Consider the following 21,627-nt stretch of genomic DNA (forward strand, 5'->3'; position numbering starts at 1 on the left):
AGTGGTATGTGAAATACCAGAGGGTGTTGTAGGGGACAAAGGGGGAACAATCAGGTTCAGTTGATGATGTGACCCGCCGATTAAGGCATTTGGGTGAAAGTTAATTAAAGAACTGAAACCTTGACGTAAGCTACCAAAAGAAGGTATGGACTGGGGATTCGAGCGAAATGGCGTATTAAATGTAGTCTCACCATGAAAATTGCCAACTATTGACCAAAAACAAAAGTGGACGCTGTATAATGTACCAGAAATTAAGGTCCAGTTTGAGGATGCTGCAGCACAGAAAACAAAAATTGAAATCGGTGAAATATTGCCACAAAGTTAAATTGACCAAAGAAGAGCTAGTGGCGCAGTTGAAGAAAAAAAGCAACATTACGTATAACCTTCGGAAACAAAATAATATTTTCCGCTGCCTCCCATGGCTTTTCACACTTGCGGCGCTGATAATCGCTGATTGTGAAGGGAATAAAGGAAATTGATGGGGTCTTTCATAATGAACGCGTTGGAGGTTCTATTCCCTTTAAAATGTCCTCCATCAGTACGCCACAGAAATTTATGAATGTCCTTCAATTTTGAGCGATTAAATTTTACATTATAAATATTCTACGCGCATAAACTTCAATAGGATATTTAAATATTTATTTAAAATTGTCAAGTTTGGAATAAACTAACTGCTAAGCAGCATTCGTGAAATGGTCAATAATTACTTAATATTCTTCAATGTTTCTATTAAGTTTTCGAGGTAATTGGTTAAATATGTCCACGCGCCATTAAAGCCCGTTTCAATTCGACTTAACCATTAATGCGTAAACAAATCCGAATTAACTTAAATTTTAGATAAACCCGACGATTCACATTGAAGTATTTCCAAGGAACTATTTTTGCCAGGTTATACATTATTAAATACGCAACATCATTCGAGGGGCTAACCACTTCCTCAAATTCTGATTACAGCGAGTAAAGCCTTTGGTAGTGTTAAATCTTTAATCGATTACGTAATCACTTTTATACGGTTTTTTACACCGATTACGGATACTGATCAGCCCCTCGACATCATTGACGCATGACGCTTCACTTCAGCGGGCAAAATGCTCTCCGCCAAGCCACCCTCGTGGTCTTCCGAATAGGTTTGAGCGAGGGTTTGAGTCTTAAGCTTCGCTTAGTATGTGCGCGACAGACGTTCAACCATCTTTGAGGGGGACTCAAAATTAATACGCTGTTTTGCAGCTGCGGCGTTATTTCAGTTACTATTATTATTATTATTATTGAGAGGGGGCGGGGAGGCATAAATGCCCACCCATGCACTTCGACCCTAGGTCCATTGTGCACCCCTGACCCATGACTTAGAAAAGTCCTATCTCCGACACAAACCTTAAAATATTTTTGGCCGGCATATTAAAGAAGTCGTTAGTTTCTAATTGATGCATCCCAAGATGCTCTAGTCTTTGAGCCGCATAAAAGTCGCAGCTACAAAGAACGTGAGAGGCAGTCTCCTCCTCGGCCTTGCAGGCCCTACATAGTGGGTCATCACTGATACCAATAAGATTTAAATGTCTATTAAGCTGGCAGTGACCTGTAAGCAGACCAGTAACCAACCTTATACTAGATTTCGAGAGCGAAAGCAGTTCTTTCGCCCTTTGCCTAGAGGGGCCAGGGATAAACTCCTTAGCCTGTCTTTGGCCATGCATCTCGAGCCAAAGCTCGAGTTGACGGTTAGTCATGTAATTGGAGACCAGGCTGCGTATCAAGCCACGGGGGATAGGGACAGCGGGTTCTGGTCCACAGAACCCAGCCGTCGCACCCTCCCTGGCCAAGACGTCAGCCTTTTCATTCCCATGATACCCCTCATGTCCAGGGACCCAATAAAGTTGAACCTTATTAAGCGTCCCGAGATTAAAAAGGAGATCCAAGCAGCTAAGAACCAGTCTAGAAGAAACACTAGACTGGTTTAGAGCTTTTAAAGCAGCCTGGCTATCCGAACAAATTTGGATAACTTTCCCGCGATAGTTCTTCTTCAGACAGAAGTCAACACAGAAGCAGATAGCAGAAATCTCTGCCTGAAAGACACTTGCGTAAATTCCAAGGCTTTCATAGAAGCCGTAATTGGTCGTTAGGCAGTACATCCCTGCGCCCGCACCTAGATGGGTTTTAGACCCATCGGTGAACCAGACAACTTCCCCTCTGGTACCGAGGGTAACATTTGACCACACACAGAGGAAAAACACTGTTTTTTTAACAGCAAGGTAGTGGCGTCCGTAGATGCCAGTAATGTGCTGTTTTTATAACAGTGAATCGACATTGTTAAAATTACAGAGAAAATGACAGTTTATTTTTAAAGAACCTCGCTGTTTTTGCAACAGCATTTTGGTAGATTTTTAACATCAAATGCAGTATAATAAACGGTTACATATACTGTTCCAATGGTGTTTGCTGCGGTTTGCTTAACTGTCGATTACTGTTTTTTTTTAAAATAACTCGCTGTTGTTACAACAGCTTTTTGGTACATTTTTAACATCAAATTCAGAATAATAAACGGTTGCATATATTGTTTGAATGGTGTTTGCTACTGTTTGGTTAACTGTCGATTACTGTTTTTTTTTGTAAACACCACGCTGTTTTTGCAACAACATTTGGGTAGATTTTTAACATCAACAACAGTATAATAAACGGTTACATATACTGTTCCAATGGTGTTTGCTGCGGTTTTCTTAACTGTAGATTACTGGTTTTTTTTAAAAATAACTCGCTGTTGTTATTACAGCTTTTTGGTACATTTTTAACATCAAATTCAGAATAATAAACGGTTGCATATATGGTTCCAATGATGTTTGCTGCTGTTTGGTTAACTGTCGATTACTGTTTTTTTTAAATACATCGCTGTTGTTACAATTGTTTTTTGGTACATTTGTAACATCAAATGCCGTATAATAAACGGTTGAATATACTGTTCCTATGGTGTTTGCTGCTGTATGGTTAACTGTCGGTTACTGTTTTGTTTTCTAAATACCTTGCTGTTTTTATAACAGCTTTATGCTGGATTTTAACATCACCTGCAGTTCAATAAACCGTTGCATATACTGTTTCAATGGTGTATACTATTCTAATGGTGTTAACTGGTGTTTAGTTAACTGTCAATTACTGTTTTTATAAATACCGATAGCTAGAGGTCGGGGACGGTTAATCATTATCCATGTTTAAATTGATTTTTTTCGGGAAAAAAATGTAAACAAAGAAATTTACCGGTTAATATTTCGGATAATACAGAAATATAAATTACTTGATCAAAACGTTTTACGATTAGTTTTGAGATCTTTATCTATTGAATAAAAGTTAACCATCCTCGACCTCTACCGATAGCTTCATTATTTACAATGCTAACTTTTTCTTGGATAGAGGTCGGGGAAGGTTAATCATTATCCATGATTAAATTGATTTTTTTCGGGAAAAAGATGTAAACAAAGAAATTTTCCGGTTAATATTTCGGAAAATAATTAAAAATCATGTCTTATTCGGAAAATTTGAGCTTTTTATCGAAAAAAACATCATTTTTCCGTTTAATTTTACAAATTTATCAAAAAAATAATCGAATAATTCAGAAATATAAATTACTTGATCAAAACGTTTTACGAATAATTTTGAGAGCTTTATCTATTGAATAAAAGTTAACCATCCCCGACCTCTATTCTTGGAGCTGTTTGCTGTTTTAAGAACAGTAGATTGTTACTATTGTAACTAATTAGGCAATGTTTATTGCACGTTGTCTGCTGTTTTCAAAACAGTTTATTGCCCAATTAACGATAACTACCAGAGATAAGTGGGTCTATCTACCGATAAGGGGGCACCTGCGGGCGGGGGAAACGGGGGTGAAACGGGCCCCTATAGGGGCCCCCTTTTGCGGCAATATTCGGCGGGGTCAAAAGGTTAGCTGAGTTACGATGTTAGGTCAATAGGTTATCTGCCCCTATGGACACGATGCAAACAGCCGTTAAATAGGTGTGAAACGGACCCCCTATAGGGGCCCCCTTTTGCGGCAATATTCGGCGGGGTCAAAAGGTTAGCTGAGTTACGATGTTAGGTCAATAGGTTATCTGCCCCTATGGACACGATGCAAACAGCCGTTAAATAGGTGTGAAACGGACCCCCTATAGGGGCCCCATTTTGCGTACATTTTCGGTGGGGTCAAAAGGTTAGGTCAATAGGTTAGATGATTTACGATAGGTTATCTGCCCCTATTCCGCAGGTGGTGTGGACTGACACGATGTTATGCAAACAGCCGGCCAGTCATAGTTAATAGCTGGAGGCACCCCATTTTAGGTCAAAAGGTTAGCTGATTTACGATGTTAGGTCAATAGGTTATCTGCCCCTATGGACACGATGCAAACAGCCGTTAAATAGGTGTGAAACGGACCCCCTATAGGGGCCCCATTTTGCGTACATTTTCGGCAGGTCAATAGGTTAGGTCAATAGGTTAGATGATTTACGATAGGTTATCTGCCCCTATTCCGCAGGTGGTGTGGACTGACACGATGTTATGCAAACAGCCGGCCAGTCATAGTTAATAGCTGGAGGCACCCCATTTTAGGTCAAAAGGTTAGCTGATTTACGATGTTATAACCCATAAAACCCAAGGTGTTAACCCATTTTAGGTCAATAGGTTATCTGCCCCTATGGCGGTGACACGATGTTATGCAAACAGCCTACCCGTCATAGTGAATGTCGAGTTGGTTGGTTTTCGCCGACAAACACTTTCGGCCCCCTAAGCGTACCGTAAAATAGCGGGCGGTCATCGGTAAAAGTGTTTTGGAAAAAAAGAGAAGAGTGTATACAAATTATAAGGTTTTATTAAGATATTTTTCGAGTACAGGCTGTATAATACGATTTACATTGAAAATACGTCTTTGGAAATGTATTTTATTTATATCATGGTAATTACGTCGATCTTCGTAGGGTATATACCAAAGTTCACTCAAAGGGTTGAAACGAACCATCTGAAATTAGCGTTTTTACGAGCATTTTCATTAAATGTTCTACCTCGAGGCGTTTGATGGTAAGAGTTACGTTGTCGCCGGGTCCCTCGGGGGTGGTTGTAGGTCCGCCGGAGATGTATTTTTCGGATGGCGGGATATCTTGGCCCTCCAAAGCGGCGGGTGACGGACAGTTGGGATAAAATTTGTCGTGTTCCGTTTGGGGTACGTCGCCGGTTTCCCAACTGCCTAACTGTCCGTGGCAGAGGTAGCATTCGACTATGCCGTCCGAGTCTACGGCGAAAAGTCCGGCGTGGGCCAAGTCTTCCTTGTTCACGTGTACGTTGTCCCATTGCTTGAACGTTTCTAGCCGACCGGTTACGGTGGTGAGATCCTCGTGACTAGCCATCCCGATTCTCTTTGAGCTACGGAATAATATTTCTGGGTCTAAACCCCAAAATGACGTAATCTATAAAAATGACGTAATCTATAAAAATGACTCACTAAAGATGACGTAATCTACACCATGAAACGTAAAGATTACGTAGATGCGTTGTGGTTTTCATAAGCCAGCCGCTATGGGAAAGAGGAAGATGTCTCCGCTTAGGCTACCAAAGAAATGCGGGATATGCTCGGAAATATACCGGTCCGTGAGAGGTTTCAAACAACATTTAATGACACATTTATCGTGTAATACAATGAAAGAAGATTCGGATCTGGCGTGTGATTGTGATGAGAGTGAATCGCTCCATTACACGGAGGCCGAGGAAATGTCAGATGATAAAATTATCGATTATCTTAACGAACTTATTGGGACATGTAAAAAGCGCGGTGCCACAATGGAATCAACCGAACCAACTACATCTAACCTGCCAGCCGAATTAAAAATGCCGACTGAAAAGGAAATGGCTGCTCTGATTTATTTTCAAGAATATTGTAAAACTAATCAAATTCATAATATTAAAACCGCTGTAAAGAAAATGTGAATAAACGTTTTTATATTGAATACATTGTTATTTTTAAAGGTGACCGTATAAAATAATTTTTACATTGATAAATTGACACTTAATATTTTTAAAATACGTTTATAATATTTTTCTACCGTGGGCGAATGAATGGACACAATGAACTATTAATTACGTAATCTAAAAAAAATGACGCGAGCAATGAGAAATAACGAGTCGGATTTATAAGATAATAAAAAATATTTATTTTATAAGATGATATATTACAAAAATTATTTTTCTTTTACGAGTCAAAAAAATATTATAGTGTGATACAAAAAAAAATTAAAATGGACATCGTAATTGACTGTCTATTTCAGCGCGGTTCTGGGTAATCCATTCGGCGAAAAGTAGACTTCGTTCCAAAGAACACGGTTGTCGGGTGTTTAGAGTTTGATGTCGGAATAGACATTTTACTGGCGGGGGCGTATCAAAAGTCGCCGCTCGGGGACAGTCAAAAGTTTCCAAATCGTATATGGCGGTCTCAGTATAATCGGCTAAAAATTTACACTTTACGTCTCCTTTTGTAAAAATCATATCCGCACTCGATACCGCTGATATAAGGCAGGCGGGTAGTTTATAATAGGGGAGATACCCCGCGGTCCAGCAAATACCGTGAAGGTTCCTAGACACCCAGCCGTTTTGTCTTTTAATGGCGTTCGGAAGTTGTTGTACTGGATAGGGTTGTTCGAAAGTCCAAGCTTGAACGGCGGGAGGGGTCGATACTGTTGATAGAGCTAGTTCCTTCACGACAATGTCGGGGGGCTCTCCGCCGGAGCGCGAGGCGGATTTTCCTAGTAGAAAGTCAAATTCGACAACGGCCATTCTCGCCATGCCACCGACACGATACTGAGGGTTTAGTTAGGAATAAAAACGGGGTATAGTCGCGCGACGGGAATTTATACTCCGTTTATGATGACGTAACAGGTTGTTAAATTTTCTAGTGGCCATTATATCATTGTTGACGTCTCTTCGTGAAAAACCCTTAAAGAAGCTTTGGTGACTTCTACGTGTTGATCGGTGACGTATATAAATCACGCAATAATGTCCGCAAATGACGCTCGTTGTCGATTGAAGTCGCCGCTTGGTGGGCGTGATTTTTCTCGAATTTTGTTTTAAAAAAAGTTTAATGGCTGGCAAAATGGGCCGTAGCGCCAAAGAGTCAAAATACCAAGCCCGTTTTAATTTATCAAGGTAAATCGCGACCCAATGGCTGCCGGGTTCATCGTGGGGGTCCAGATTTACAACCAGTGACGCTGGAAAACTATTAATCTTATCGGGTAGACAATCCGAAGCGAATACGCCCATAAAATTGCGCGTACGTCTCAAAATGTTTAAAATCTCGGATCCGCGCATAATTACACGTTTTCAATAGAAACGTTACGATCTTTGTCTACGCTAAAGCTGGCTTGAAATTCGGCGAAAACTACGCAGCTTAACGTTTGCGGGACTGGTTTAGCGAACGAAAGCTCCAAACGCATCTGTCCCTGTCTGGAGGGGTTCCAATAATGACTCTCACCCGCGCTATGGTCGTTTGAAATGTCGAAGACGTAAAAAGCGTAGCCCCCGGCATAATCTCCCCGGGAAATATCGATCCCGGTGTTTCTATAATGAATTCCGCTACCCGTGAATAAAGTATGATAGGCTTGAATATATTGTCCCGCGTCGTAGTTTGGCGTAATAGGTTTCGAATCCACACCGTCAGAATCCACGTAAAGAGCTAAACTCGATAAATCTTGATGTTCGAAAGCGTACGGGTTTTTTGCCAGGGTTCCATTGTAGGCTTCGTGATCCACCAGCGCGACAATCAAGCGAACCGGGAGGGTACCCAAATATACGTTGGGAATAACTGTGTTTCGGATATTCGAGTTGATGGTGAATATTTTTGTTTCGGTGCGTGTAAAAGCGTACTTTGCTGCTGCTCGTGACAAGGCGTTTTCGTGAGCGATAAGTATTTTGGGTGCAATTTGTATTCGACGTACCAACAAGCTCGCGTCCGTAATTATAATTTTATAGTCAACCCCGGGCTTCGGCGTACCCATTAACGCAAAACTCGCTTTACTTCGCGATAGTTTAATACGTAAATCTACGCCATTAATTAAATATTTTTCGACATTGAGCGCGTCAAGAAACAGCGGACCAATTAAATCTATTTCTTTCGACTGATCCGTGAATCCTTTCCGCTGTTTAAAACCCTCGTTGGCAGTGACCGAATTCATTTCGCCGGGGGTATCCTTGTACCACAGCGCGCCTGTTAAATGGGACGCTTTGGCACCCTTGTCAAAATTTAACAAAGTTTCAATGTACGCCCGATAAGCGTACGAACAAGCTGACGGAGACAGTAAGGTTCCGTTAAGGTAAACTTCCGCGTGATTAAATAGCGTGTGCAAAAAATTGTTACACCCCCCTACAACATCCGACGGTAATAAACTTTTGCCCGCGTCATCGGCGACGATTTTAGCTTTAACAAGTAGGTACGTAAGCGGTAAATCAATATACTCGTGCCCGCTTCCAGGAATATTAAACTCGATGGTATCGCCTCGCAGCGACGAGATGGGTTTGAAGGTTGTCCATTTTCCTCCCTCAATTGACGTTTGGATAGGCGCGGATTGAAAAATATCAAGTTCACTTTTTAACGCTTCGCAATGACCCATAATTTTAGGAGAAAATATCAACGACCTTTCTAGCTCGTTTCCTGCCTACTAATGATTTTTTTCCACCGCGTTTTGGTCTTTTCTTAATTGTTTTAGTTTTGCGTTTACGTTTCCCAGTCCCGTATTGTTGTTTGAGATCATCGTACTTTTCTGTGAGGCGCCGTTTGGTAGCTTCACGTATGGATGACCCCGTCGAGACATCAGCCAAAACTTGTTTTCCCGTGGAGAGGGCTTGGCCCCCCAAAAATTTCGCCCCCCGTAAAAGAAACGGTTTCGCTAGCTTGTACAAGCCGGAGAAGAAACTCCCAAACCCGCTTCCGAATTGCCCGTGCCCCCGCTGATACGGCGATCCCACGTATACGTCGGGAATAGCGCCACCCGCCTGAGTGGCATAATATTGAGCGTACGGGCACGCTACGCAGCGTCTTTTTTCAAGAACGTGTCTTAAGGGCATCTTGGACGCAAATGAAGTTTTACTGTTAGATTGCCAAACTCAAAAGGAGCTGGTTTCCCATAAACATCGCGTAGATCTATTTGGATAGTATCAAAGTATTTCTTCTCAATGGGCACGTAATGCGGTGAAATGTATGTTTTCTCGATATGAGTACCAAATCGGGCTGATTCGTCAACCGCTATTATTCTTAACAATTTGACGAGCGACGAGCCCACCACTTGATCAGCGACGATATCGGAATAAACGAAGATTTGGGGCGGAATGTGGAAATTTAAGCGAGCCGGGTTCTCGCTTCTGCCCGCGATAGTTTTAGTTCTTTCAAATCCTAGCGTGTTGCTCAGTCCGTCACTCATAAATACGCCATAGGGGGTAATATTTTTTCCAACCAGCGCCACGTGTCCGTTCAGCGGATCGTGGGTAAGACACACATTAGCGGCGGTGCATAGCGCGGTGTCGTTTACTACTTTAAGTAAATGGTCTATACTCAAGTAATGCCCCGGAGGGATTTCTCGCATCGTCCCGACCATTTTAGGGTCAGACTGTCCCCCATGTTGGGCGGGATTAACGCGGAAATAGACGTAATTGTCATAGGGCAACACGTTGTAAAACGAAAAGGGATACAATATTTCCACCAACGCAACTTCCCACCCCCCCTTTAATTCGATAGGTTCGGGTAATTTTATCGTGAAACAGGCTACCGTATTATTCGGAAATATCTCGAGATTTGAATTACTGGGTATCGTTAGGTAAAAGGCTTCGGACATCTTTAGCAGAAACCCAAGAATTGAATGTAGCCGGATACCCTAACCAAGAAACGAAATATTCGACTTTACCCTTTGAGCGTCGCTTCTTTAATACTTTGTCAATTGTATATTCTTCCGGTTTTATAACTCGTTGAATTTCTTTGAAATAAAAATATCCCGTGATGGGTTCGTCAGCCAAATCAACGAGCTTAAATTGAAGAGGTCTTTTAGTATTCTTGAAAATAACTTTAAATATTTCGGCGCTCCAATTTTGATCGCTGTACCCTTTTAAAAACGGTCTGGCAGTTCGGGTAATCCTTACGTAATCGCCGACTTTGATACGGCATTTTCGGGGCTTGAGGGCGGCTGGCTGAGACTGCCCTGGTTTGTAAATATTTCTATAAACTTGAAGAATATTTTTGTCGTTTACATCGAAGGGAGCCATTTTAATTGCAGTATGATAACTGGCGTTATACGAATGAATTAAATTGGGCAGCTCGTCGAGATAGCGTCGCGTGTTTTTATGAGTAAAAAAACGATACATGCGCTGTTTCAGGGTCCTATTAAAACGCTCTACCATCGCGGCTTTAACATCGCTATTTTCGGAATGGTAATGTCTAATGCCCTCCTCTTTTAGGAGTTTTAAAACAGTCGAATTAACGTACTCCAACCCACGGTCGAACTGTATAGCGCGGGGCTTGCCCCGCTCTTTAAAAATTATTTTCAGGGCGCGGGCAACCTCCGCGCCGGTCTTACGTTTTAGGGGGACGGCAAATGCCACTCTCGAAAAGCAATCTATACAAGTAAGAATAAATGTGTATCCGGAATTGTCGCTCGCTAAAGACCGCATATCTGCCAAATCAGTCTGATAGAGGTCTAGTCTGTTTCCCACACGAATCTTTCGTCGTTGGAATTTTCGAATAACTGGTCTATGTAACGTATAGGCGTCGTGAGTTTGCAAAAACGTTTCAACATTCTCCCGAGATATTCCGAGCTCTTTGACAGAATCGTATAATTTTTCAACACCCCCGTAGCTAGCTGGATTACGAGAATCGAAATATATTTTTTCGAGTCTAGTCGTTACGTTTATCGGTAACTCTCCCATTTCAAAATTTTGGCACTCGGCGTTTTTTTTTTACGTAAACGGTTCTTAATAGTAGGCGACCAAAGTTTCGGTGACTGTCGAGGTGTCGCGAAAGAATTAGGCCCGACCGCTGACGGCAAAGTTTTCTTTCGTTTGGAGGAGGCGAGCGAAAGATGGGGGCCCGGGGGGGCGGAAGCTGTTACGAACGAAGTAGACGGTAATGGGGTGGTGGTGGGGAAGGCTTGAGGGGTGATTTTCCGTAGTTTACCCACCAGGTTATTAAATTTTGACCAACTCTGGGGTCTCGGCGCGTGGGGACTTATTAGATAATATACTAAATCAACAATATCAGAATCCGTTTGTATTTCACCGTCTAATAAAATCTGCCCCTGGCTGTCCCACCGCAGTCGACCGCTGTCCGAAATCAAATGATTAAATATAGCTCGGGCGCTCGCTCTGTATCCTAGCGGGAACAGATTGACTAATGTATCGAAACTGGGCGTATCGTTATTTTCAATCGGTTTATTTCGAGCGTGCTTTTTTAATAGCATCTCTTCGTATATCTTCCACTTGGTCCTGTCATCGAGCGCTTCGCTTTTTAAAATATCAGCCATTTCCGTGTCAATATCCGGTTTGAGTTGTTGATGGGGTGGCGTAATCGGCGCTAAAGTCATCTTTTTCGAGTACCTTAACATTTTTTATGTTCAACCTGTTAGGGCTCCCACGAGCGACGACACAATAGGCAGAAGAAACGAGAAAAATCCGGCACCTTTTTGATTTAATAATATTCGTTTTTTAGTTTGCCAGCCCAATTTTTTCTGGGCAATTTTGCGTAACGTTTTACGGTGTATTTTTAATCGTAGTTTTTGCCGCGTGGTTAGACGTATATTCCCGATAAGAGTATTATACACGCAATCAGATATTGCTTCGATCAACTCTTTATTGGCGTTAATTAAAATATTACGTCTCTTAACGCCCTTTAATTTGCCGATCGATTCGAGCAGATGTTTTTGCGACCTGACTCGTCGAGACATTGTACATCGAATGAATTCGACTCGCTGGGGGGGTGTGTGGTAACTAACCACCCTCGGAAAAGTATTATTTCGGAATGTATACCGAGACTTGCTCGCCGGGGAAAATATTAGTTCTGATCCGATGTGAATCGGGGCAATCTTTCTGAAGGTCGATCAATACGTAAGAGTTTGGGTCTCTAGTCGCGTCAGAAATCGCTTCGATAACAAAGTTGGAATTATCGGGGGCCATTTGGCGCGCCAAACAATTAATCTGTGTTTTGTCCCGTACATTTTTCGTTAAAAGTATGTAGTGCGCATTGAGGGAAATTTCGCGACACCCGCGACCCTGATGAAATAAATTTTGACTTATGTAGATAAAGCTAACATTACGATGATGCGAGACTTTGGTGAACAATTGGGCAACTTCTCCTTTTTGACCCGCCCCCATTAAATCGTCTAAAACGGCCAGTATCCGTTTCGAGCCGTCAAATAAGTCAGGATCGGGTAAACCCTTATGAAATATAACGTTATATTTTTTAAGTTTATCGTATCCTGGCTGATCCTCGCCGTAAAACCAGTGGATTTCTTCAATTTGAGGTTCAAACATTTGTTTTAAATGTTTAATCAGTTTTTCTACGAAATATGTCTTACCACTTTGGCTAGGGCCGCAAAGTATGATGTTACAACTGTGATAAAAAGGGTACATTATCACCGCGTAGCTGAAACCAGAATGAAATAAAATGGACATTTTGTTTTTATATATAATATTTTTTATTTTTGACAATAACAAAACACGTTTTCCCGTGACACACCCCCTTGCCACGTGGAAAGCGGCCGGCGCGCTAGAGACACACCCCCCTCGTGACCCCGACGCGCGCGGATAGCGGATCGAGAGAGAGAACGCGCGCGCGCCTCTCTCTCTCTCTCGAACGCCGAGACGGCGACCCGCGGAGACCGGCGCCTCTCGACCCGCGGTTCGCCCGCATAAGAGCGAAGGTTTTTTTTTAAGCGCGTATTTTATATCCGAATGGAACTGTTCGGTAATTCGATAAAACCCGAACTTTATCCATTACGGGCCGATACGCTTTTTCCAAGTCGACGCTAACGAGCGTATGATCCGGAAGTCGACGGATTTGTTTGGGCAGAGGCACGGCAAACGCCGCCGGTATTTCAGTTTCTTCGTCAGTCACTCCTAGCATAGTTTTTAAATTTTCGCCGTTAATGATATGCTGATTACCGACATTAATTCGAAATCCTTTCACTTTCGTAACGTTAAATTTTTCGCCCGTATCCGGATTTTTCACCCAAAACGAGTAATTTTTTGGCCCGCCATACGCGGCTTCGTAAATAAACGAATTCTTTCCATAACCGGATAACTCGCTGACCATATCGCCCAAATAATGGCCCGTAGTTATAAGGGGTTGTTTCGAGACGTACTGGAGGGCGTCAGTGTCCAAATATAACGCGTTCTCTCCGACTATTTCAAGATATTTTAATAAAACTAATCTCGCTTGACAGGTTGTATAAGCGGCAATTACGCAATTTGTATGTTTTAGAGGGATTTCCGCTTCCTTGATGGGGGCTGATTTCACTAGAAGAGTCGTATCGTTGACTGTCAAAACCGATTTTACGTTGATTTCAGGATTTGATAGCAGTTCAAAGAACACTTTGGGTTCGCGAACGATTTCAGTTTTGGTCACAATGGATCGCTGACCGAGTTTTCTGGAAAAAAAAAGTTTTAATATCTATCACGCTACCCAATATGATTTATAACCCCAATGGGGGGGGGGGGGGGGTAATAAAATCCATACAGACCCCCACATGGAATTCAGCATTAATTTCGAGATGGCACGAAGTCCTTCGTTTTTGGAGACTTTGGTAGGGTCCAATTTGACCCCTTCATGACGTTCGAAAGCCGCAATGTATTCAGCCTGGGCTTCGGGGGTCTGACAATCTGACGGCCAGCCGCTCGCCTCCACCTTGGTTTTTAGGAAACAGTCAACGTAATCTCGAAAAATCCCTCCACTGTCCGTTGCAGGATCGTATTGCGTCACCGTGTATGACCACGCCTCAATTTTTTTTGTAATTTTGTATCCGCGATTTACCGCCCATCTTAATTCGTCGATTACCCAAACGCCTTTAAGCATTCTTTCGTCGTCAGAATGCTCGCAGTCACCCTGATACCGTAAATCGGCACACGTCCGGCATAGGGTAAACGTTAACTTTTTGTTAACGGTCCGATACGGAAGAATAGGATGGAATAAATTGGTTGGCGGGAGCACGTTACATAACAATAATCCCTCAAAATCGTCAATGGCTGGAATATCGCTACCGAGCAGAATTGTCGGATGACCAACGGGGACTTTGCCACTATAAAAAGGAAAACACACTTAAATATTTGTTTTCGTTATATATATATTTTTCGATATAATACCGTTTGTTTATAAAAGGGTACAGGCTGCAAATGTCCACGTAGAATATTTTATCGTCGGTCCCTTCAACGTTACAGTACGTTCGTAGGGCTGATACTCTGCCCCCGAAAAAAGCGGCTCGCGGGTCTAAACGTTCAGTTAAAGTTTCCGAAAAATTAGAATTTTTTAAAAATTCATTTATGGCTGGATTTTGTTGTTTTTCCAAAATCCAATCGCACCCCCATTGTTGAATGACGGTATAACCCATTTCTTTAAGTTTATTGGTTGTCCGCATCGTGTTGGAAAATCGTGTATTAAGGGTATCGCTCGCGTTAGCGTATAATGGCTGGTTCCTATTTACAGAGTCCCCGAAGCAAGTCCTACAACCGTGATACCTTTAATGAAAAAAAACCTGTTTATATTTTGTCTCTTCGAACTTTTTAAAATAATACTTACCAACAGCCCTGATATTGTAGAGCGTTTTTCTCACCGATTAGACCATCAATTTTAATTTTTCCAGCACGCGGTTCTCGACCATTCAGCGTTGACACGATGGTAACATTCCGGACATGCGCTTCCCAAGCCAGCCATTCTAAAGCCTCGGTGGATTGAGGCTCGGATAACCGATACAAATTAGCCGGTATTATGCCAATCGTTTCTGGCTCCAAAAAGTTTTTCCTTAGCACGTAACTACACACTGACGCGATAGTCACGCCCACGCTAAACGGATTAACTTCGCACAAGTCTTGAAATAGTTTCATAAACTTTAAACAACCCTTAGCTAATATGTGGGTATCTCTAGAACAATAGAGTTTTAACGTTTCGAGGTAATTAAATCCCGAACTCTTTTCGGATTCGAGAGCGTACCATTTGTTAAAACTTTCGCGGTCTTTCGCCGTGAAATATTGGGCCCCGTAAGCTTCCAAGGGGGGCAGCGAGTTCTCCGAGACGTAGTTTGTTTGTTCGGGTTTGTAAATGTCAAAATTATTATCAACTACGTTGAATAGAAAATGAGGGAAAAAATCTTTCGTATATTCGCGACCCAGCTCGAACGTATCCGCGAATTTCGACAGAGGAATGGGTATATAATTATACGAATCCGATAGAGTTAAATTGTGTAGTTTCAGTTGCAAGATGCGAGTTCCATTTATTATCGGATCGGGCTCAAACGAGTCGGCACTCTCCATTATAACTTGTAATAGGAGTTGCGTATCATAATTACTCGCATTATGTCCCAGCGCGGTCACTCTTCTTATCCGAGCCAGTGTTCTTAAATATTCGAAAAAGTTTCGCGCGGAATCTGAACCCAGAAATTGTCTTTGGCGAACGCCGCAAAATCTGCATGCTACGTCGGGGGTATCAACACACGCGACACAATAAGTTTCCGACACGCATAAAATGGGTTGATGAATATAACAGTTTTTCTTATCGGGGTGCCGTTTGGTTTGGACCGTTTCAAAATCGTAAAATATCCACATTTGAGTGGGCTGACCGTTGGAATCGAAACGGGGTAACGGGCGTCGCGGTTCTTTTATTACTTGGATGTAACATTGATGTCCCGAGGGGGAAAACTTACGACAAACGGTACAATACTGTTCGGTACAAGAATGCAGCTGGCCGTCGCGTTTAGTCAAATCGATTAGAATCGAACATTCCGTGCAATGAAATAAATTTTGACATAATGATAATTTATCGCCGGTTAATTTTATTTTATGATGAGCGTAGCAATCGACACCCGTAAACTTACGTAAACAGTCGGGACATTTTATTATATCTCCGGTACATTTTATGGCCCTGCAACACGCGAAACAATAGTCTGAACACGCGTGGGTGCTATCTTGTCTGTACCCCTCGAGACACTTTGAACAAAATTTTGCTTTCCCGAATAAGGGTGCCAGATTTTTAACTAGATTGAAATGCGCCCCCTCGTTTAAAAGTACAATACGTTTTCTGTCCATACCTCCCCGTACTCTAGAATCGTACACCAAGGTCGGCCAGCTGTTTTTAATTTGATAGATTAAAATATCGTATTCTTTGAGATACGTTCTAAATTTTCTAATCGATTCGGGCGACGCGCATTCTTTATTAGGTCGGACACCCGATTTGGAGCATAGGAGGAGCGCCTCGGCTCGCTGGGCCACATTGTTTTCTTTGGTATGCGACAAAGTTTCATAGACCGTTTTTAGTCTTTTGTTTTCGGGTTCATTCTGATATTTACACAGTGCCACACCGACGCAAAGAGCTCTAGCGAGACAGATTGAGTCGCTGTTCGCAATACGGACAATTGATTGTCTATTCCTAGAAAACATGGCAAAGGTCTCTAGTCGTTTCCGTTTCGTACAGCCACCGCCTTGGGGGAGACGGACAATGGAAAAAGTTAAATTAACGGGTGCCAGGAAAAACGCTTCTTCCTCATCTGAATATATAGATTCGGATACCTCGTCGAGAAGGGCCTCGATATCAATTTGGTCACGTCTCCTAAATGAAATGGTTATATCGGGATGCGCCGCACCCAGCGCCGAACTACGGATTACTAGTTGTACCATGTCAGCGGGGTTTACATCGCGTAATACCCGTTCAGTGACCCTGGCAAGCCCTTCCGCTATATTACCCGATATTTCAGCTTCCAATTCAATTCCCGTCATATTGAAGTTCGGGAACTGTTTTTCATTCTGACCCAAAATTACGCAATTCGGGTCCTCAAATTCAATATACCCCACAATTGGGAAATCTCCCTCCGCCTCCCCGTAACCGCTTTGGTTAAGTAGGTCGTTGAAATAGTCGTCCACCATTTCGGCGGATTCACGCGGTTCAGCATCATCGACCGTGACAATTTCAGGGGCGTCTATAAAAAATAAATATATATTTTAATTTCTTAGATATTTTTCGGTACGAGAAAAAAAACTTACTCTTCAGGTAGTCCAACACAGGTTCGTCATATTCGGCACCCAACATAGCATCCCACTCGAGTTCGAGTAATTCTTTTTCCCGCTTATTATATCTCGCTTCAATAATTTCGCCTAACCGAGGCGGTAATGCTTGATTAAATAATCGGAGTTCGGCTACCGTTTGGCACGCTTCTGGAACGTGGGGGATAGCTTGAACAGTTTCAAAAATTTCAATAACCGTCAAAATTAATTTAAAACTCAGACGGCTAAAGATTGCGGGTAACTTATTTGGTGCAAACCCCGGCTCTAAATTTAAAAATAAACATATTCCGTAATAAAATTGCAGTAGTTGCGGTACGGACCAGGGTCTATTTACCGTCAAATCGTCTAGAAACCAACATAAGCTTTCGCTATCCATTTTTTCTAGGCGATAAGAAAACGACTTCCAACTTGAGAATTCCGCTGATTAGTGAAGTTTCTTTGGCCGATAGGGCTCTATTTATACGTATCTTTTGAGGCTGTATAAAAATAATATCACGTCGTTAAGTCGAAACTCTATTATATAAAACTCGATTGTTTTCTAAAAGATGGGCCCCAATGTTTTTTAAGCCTATTAAATTTAAGGATGGATCAATGGCTACTTTAATGATAGCCCCATAAATATGGTGGCTGTTCATCCTTTTATCGCTGACACATGTTGTTTTTCAAAAGAAACGCAGAAAACTCTTTTGACTATTTTGACAAAGCGGGGTGAATATACGAAAAAAAACTTTTTGCCTGTGCCCTTCTTGTTCTCCGAGCGGCCCCAATTTTTTTTACGAGCCGCTATTTTATTAGACACCAAACCCTTAGGGTGGAATCCTTTGGGGGCCACGCCGCTCGAGTCTTAATTGAACAATGTAGGCCCCTACGGTCTTTTTCTTTGAAGGGAAAATTGTTTAGGGGCTCTTTTTTTGTGTCAACCCTAACCTTTTTTACGATGCAAATTAAGTTTGACCCACGACTCCTGAATTTAACATGACGCGTCAAATCGGGTATTGTTAAAATAGTGTGCACCGAAATGTTTATAAAAAGCTATTGTTTTCACAGCTGTTTTTAAGCGTCGAAGGATGGTCATGGTGAAAGAGTTATATACTCAAAAACTTTTTAAAAAAAGACGTTTCAAACTGTTAGATATTTTTTGGGGACAAACGTTTTGTCGAAAAATGGTTATAAATGAATGTTGTTGCGCGTAGAATTTTATGGAGCCCCATAAACTATGTGGAATAGATCCTCTTAATTATTGTATATATTTTTTTCATTTCTCGTTTGTATTTTTCATTTGTAAATAATTCCTTTCTATATATTAGTTATTTGTCAATATTTCTTTTTGTATATTTTAGTCATTTGTTTATTTTAGTTATTTGTTTATTTTAATACTTTGTATGTCATTTGGTTTTTTATAAAATATATAAAGTTTAAATCCCTTTTTTGGTTTATTGATAAATTTAGTTTAACGATAACTTCCGGTATGGAAGGTTCTATCCCCGCCTCTCCCGTTAGTCGGCTTATCGCGAACAATCCTAAAAACGCATTACTAATCGCGTTGATTTTACTTTTAATGGGACTTGTAGAATTTCTATCTCTTTGGTTTACCAATATGGCCGTCGCTATACACATAACACCGCAAAATTTGACTAATCGCGTGAGTCATTGAGTCAACCCATTACGTCATCCTGATTACGTCATCAAATTATTATCGCTATATATAAGACATTCACCCCCGTCATCCATCGGCAGTACACTACAAACCGTTTCTCGAGCATCATGTCTAAACGAAGCTGTGTAGATAACGTTCCTGGGCCCACTAAAATGTCTAAATTTGATCCGACTCAGCGGAAAGTTAACCCTCGGTATTCACTTTCATCCGAGCTTTTCGTTACTACGGGTTTTACGTCTGAGCTCGATATATCTGTAGCTCTATGCAATAAAATCACACACCAGGTCTTTGAAATGTCTTCGCGCGCCTGGGATGATTTATACGGCCACTGGGAACAAATAAATGATCCACAAAGGCTGCCCTTTCGATCACCGTTCCCGTTATCAGACGCGCTAGTGACCGCCGCCATGTCTGACCAAAAAGAATTAACCTTGCAAAGCACGATATCCGAAGCGTCGGTCGTAATCAAAGCGCCGGAAACTCGAGAATTGGACCGACTCAAATATTTCATTAATTCGCACATTCAACTCCTTAAAGTGAACCAAAAACTCTTTGAATTAATGGGTTACGTTATAACCGATAATTATCGTAAAATTTACGAAATATTGTATAAAGAACCATGTGCACCCAACAATTTATTTCTATCGGATGAACATGAAAGGTATGATACCGTTGTCCGCTATGCGTCCAATTACGTAACAGCATTTAAAATTATTGACGATTTTAAAGAAACAGTGGCCAACCAAAATATGTTTTGTGTATTTAACTTTTACAATTTGTTTACTATGGTATCTACACACCATAAATATATTAAAACTAAATTGTTTTATCTTTAAGCGTTTTCATCCGCTTAATGTACTGTAACTTTGAATATCTAAATAAAACCTTATAATTTGTATACATTCTGCTCTTTTTTTCCAAAACACTTTTACCGATGACCGCCCGCTATTTTACGCCGACATTAACTATGACGGGTAGGCTGTTTGCATAACATCGTGTCACCGCCATAGGGGCAGATAACCTATTGACCTATAATGGGTTAGCACCTGGGTTTTATGGGTTATAACATCGTAAATCATCTAACCTTTTGACCTAAAATGGGGGTGCCTCCAGCTATTAACTATGACGGGCCGGCTGTTTGCATAACATCGTGTCACCACCATAGGGGCAGATAACCTATTGACCTAACATCGTAAATCAACCCCGTAAATCATCTATTGACCCTAAAATGGGGTGCCTCCAGCTATTGCCCTATTGACCTGCCGAAAATGTACGCAAAATGGGGGCCCTATAGGGGCCCGTTTCACCCTTATTTAACGGCTGTTTGCATCGTGTCCATAGGGGCAGATAACCTATTGACCTAACATCGTAAATCAGCTAACCTTTTGACCCCGCCGAAAATGTACGCAAAATGGGGGCCCTATAGGGGGCCGTTTCACCCTTATTTAACGGCTGTTTGCATCGTGTCCATAGGGGCAGATAACCTATTGACCTAACATCGTAACTCAGCTAACCTTTTGACCCCGCCGAATATTGCCGCAAAAGGGGGCCCCTATAGGGGCCCGTTTCACCCCCGTTTCCCCCGCCCGCAGGTGCCCCCTTATCGGTAGATAGACCCACTTATCTCTACTACCGTTCTTAAAACTGTTGAATGCAAATTTGTTACTACTGACCATTACAGTAAGCAGCCCCTCTAAAACAGTCTGCAGACTGTTTTAGAGGGGCTGCTTTTAAATAGTTATATTATAAATAAGAAAAAATCTAGCGTTTTTAAAAATTCAAGAATAAAAACAGAACAGTCGTTTTGAAATTTTATTAGATTTTCTTACAAAACTTTAGTCATCTTCTAAATTTCTGGAAATTAGAATAAAGTATATTAGTGATTTTATCAGATAATTATGACATGTTTATGATTAACACACTTTTCATTGGTTGAGTCGTAGTTCCCTATTATTGTTATTAGAGACAGACCTATGGGTTTGTTGGAGGTGGCTTTTTAAATCCCTTGCATTATTCATTCGGTTTTTATTTATTTATTTGAAATAAAAGAATATGGTTACGAAGCTAGTTATAGCTTGTGTGTAGCCTTACTGGAAACATTCTGTGACCATAGGGTACCAGAAAGATATATACAAAAGGATATTTACATACAAATAGTGAACCCAAAAGTTGCGACACTAAGACGGAGATAACAATGAGCGCGTGACACAGTCAAGGGCACTTGGGGGCAGTGAGTTCCACTTTTCGACAGCACGAAACGCAAGGTGCCAACGGCGGACATTAGTCTTGACACGTGGCTTAAAAATCTTAGCGCGATGGCCCAGTGTCTTGTGGAGAGTAGAGAACTGGAAGAGAGTTGAGGCGGCTAGCGCAGATTCACCAGACCACATGCTCCAGATTTGCACAACGTCGTTAATTGCGTGGCGAAGTAGCTGGGCATCAAGGCCAAGGCACGTATCCCGTTCGTCTGGTGGTAGAGTGGCAAGACCTTTAGTTAATTTGGTGAAGCGATTATGTGCCTTCGTTAGTCGAGTTTGGTCGCCTAGCAGCGGCGGGAGGCATAGTTAATTTGCTCAAGCACCAAGGAGTTGTATAGCGTGCGGATAAGTTTCAGGGAGCGAAAGAAAAACGTTCTACGTGTCAGGCCGGTGATTAAGTTTTTTGACAACACGTGTTGTGTGGTTAAGGAGGGATCTATCCATAGTCCTTAATC

The 21,627-nt window shown here is 41.8% G+C and overlaps 3 protein-coding genes across 3 annotated transcripts; all 3 read right to left on the reverse strand.

Annotated features, from left to right (window-relative positions):
- Positions 1-1,343: 1,343 nt before the first annotated feature.
- LOC149925205 (uncharacterized) lies at positions 1,344-2,123 on the reverse strand. The gene has a single exon (XM_090161712.1). The coding sequence runs from the start codon at positions 2,121-2,123 to the stop codon at positions 1,344-1,346; it is 780 nt and encodes a 259-aa protein (XP_090017838.1).
- Positions 2,124-4,829: 2,706 nt separating this feature from the next.
- Positions 4,830-5,672, reverse strand: LOC149925206 (baculoviral IAP repeat-containing protein 3-like). The gene is made up of 2 exons (XM_090161713.1): positions 5,059-5,672; positions 4,830-4,988 (listed from the first exon to the last, which is right to left on the reverse strand). Exons 1-2 carry the CDS (start codon positions 5,371-5,373, stop codon positions 4,830-4,832), a joined length of 474 nt encoding a protein of 157 aa, XP_090017839.1. The 5' UTR covers positions 5,374-5,672.
- Positions 5,673-12,730: 7,058 nt separating this feature from the next.
- On the reverse strand, positions 12,731-17,657 carry LOC149925207 (uncharacterized). The gene is made up of 7 exons (XM_090161714.1): positions 17,592-17,657; positions 17,237-17,521; positions 16,669-17,172; positions 14,784-15,072; positions 14,351-14,722; positions 13,732-14,286; positions 12,731-13,638 (listed from the first exon to the last, which is right to left on the reverse strand). The coding sequence occupies exons 1-7, from the start codon at positions 17,614-17,616 to the stop codon at positions 12,921-12,923; spliced, it is 2,748 nt and encodes a 915-aa protein (XP_090017840.1). The 5' UTR covers positions 17,617-17,657; the 3' UTR covers positions 12,731-12,920.
- Positions 17,658-21,627: the final 3,970 nt, after the last annotated feature.

Source organism: Leiobunum rupestre, chromosome 10 (genome assembly GCF_980474605.1).
Source record: "Leiobunum rupestre chromosome 10, qqLeiRupe1.1.hap1, whole genome shotgun sequence".
Classification (NCBI taxonomy): domain Eukaryota; kingdom Metazoa; phylum Arthropoda; class Arachnida; order Opiliones; family Sclerosomatidae; genus Leiobunum; species Leiobunum rupestre.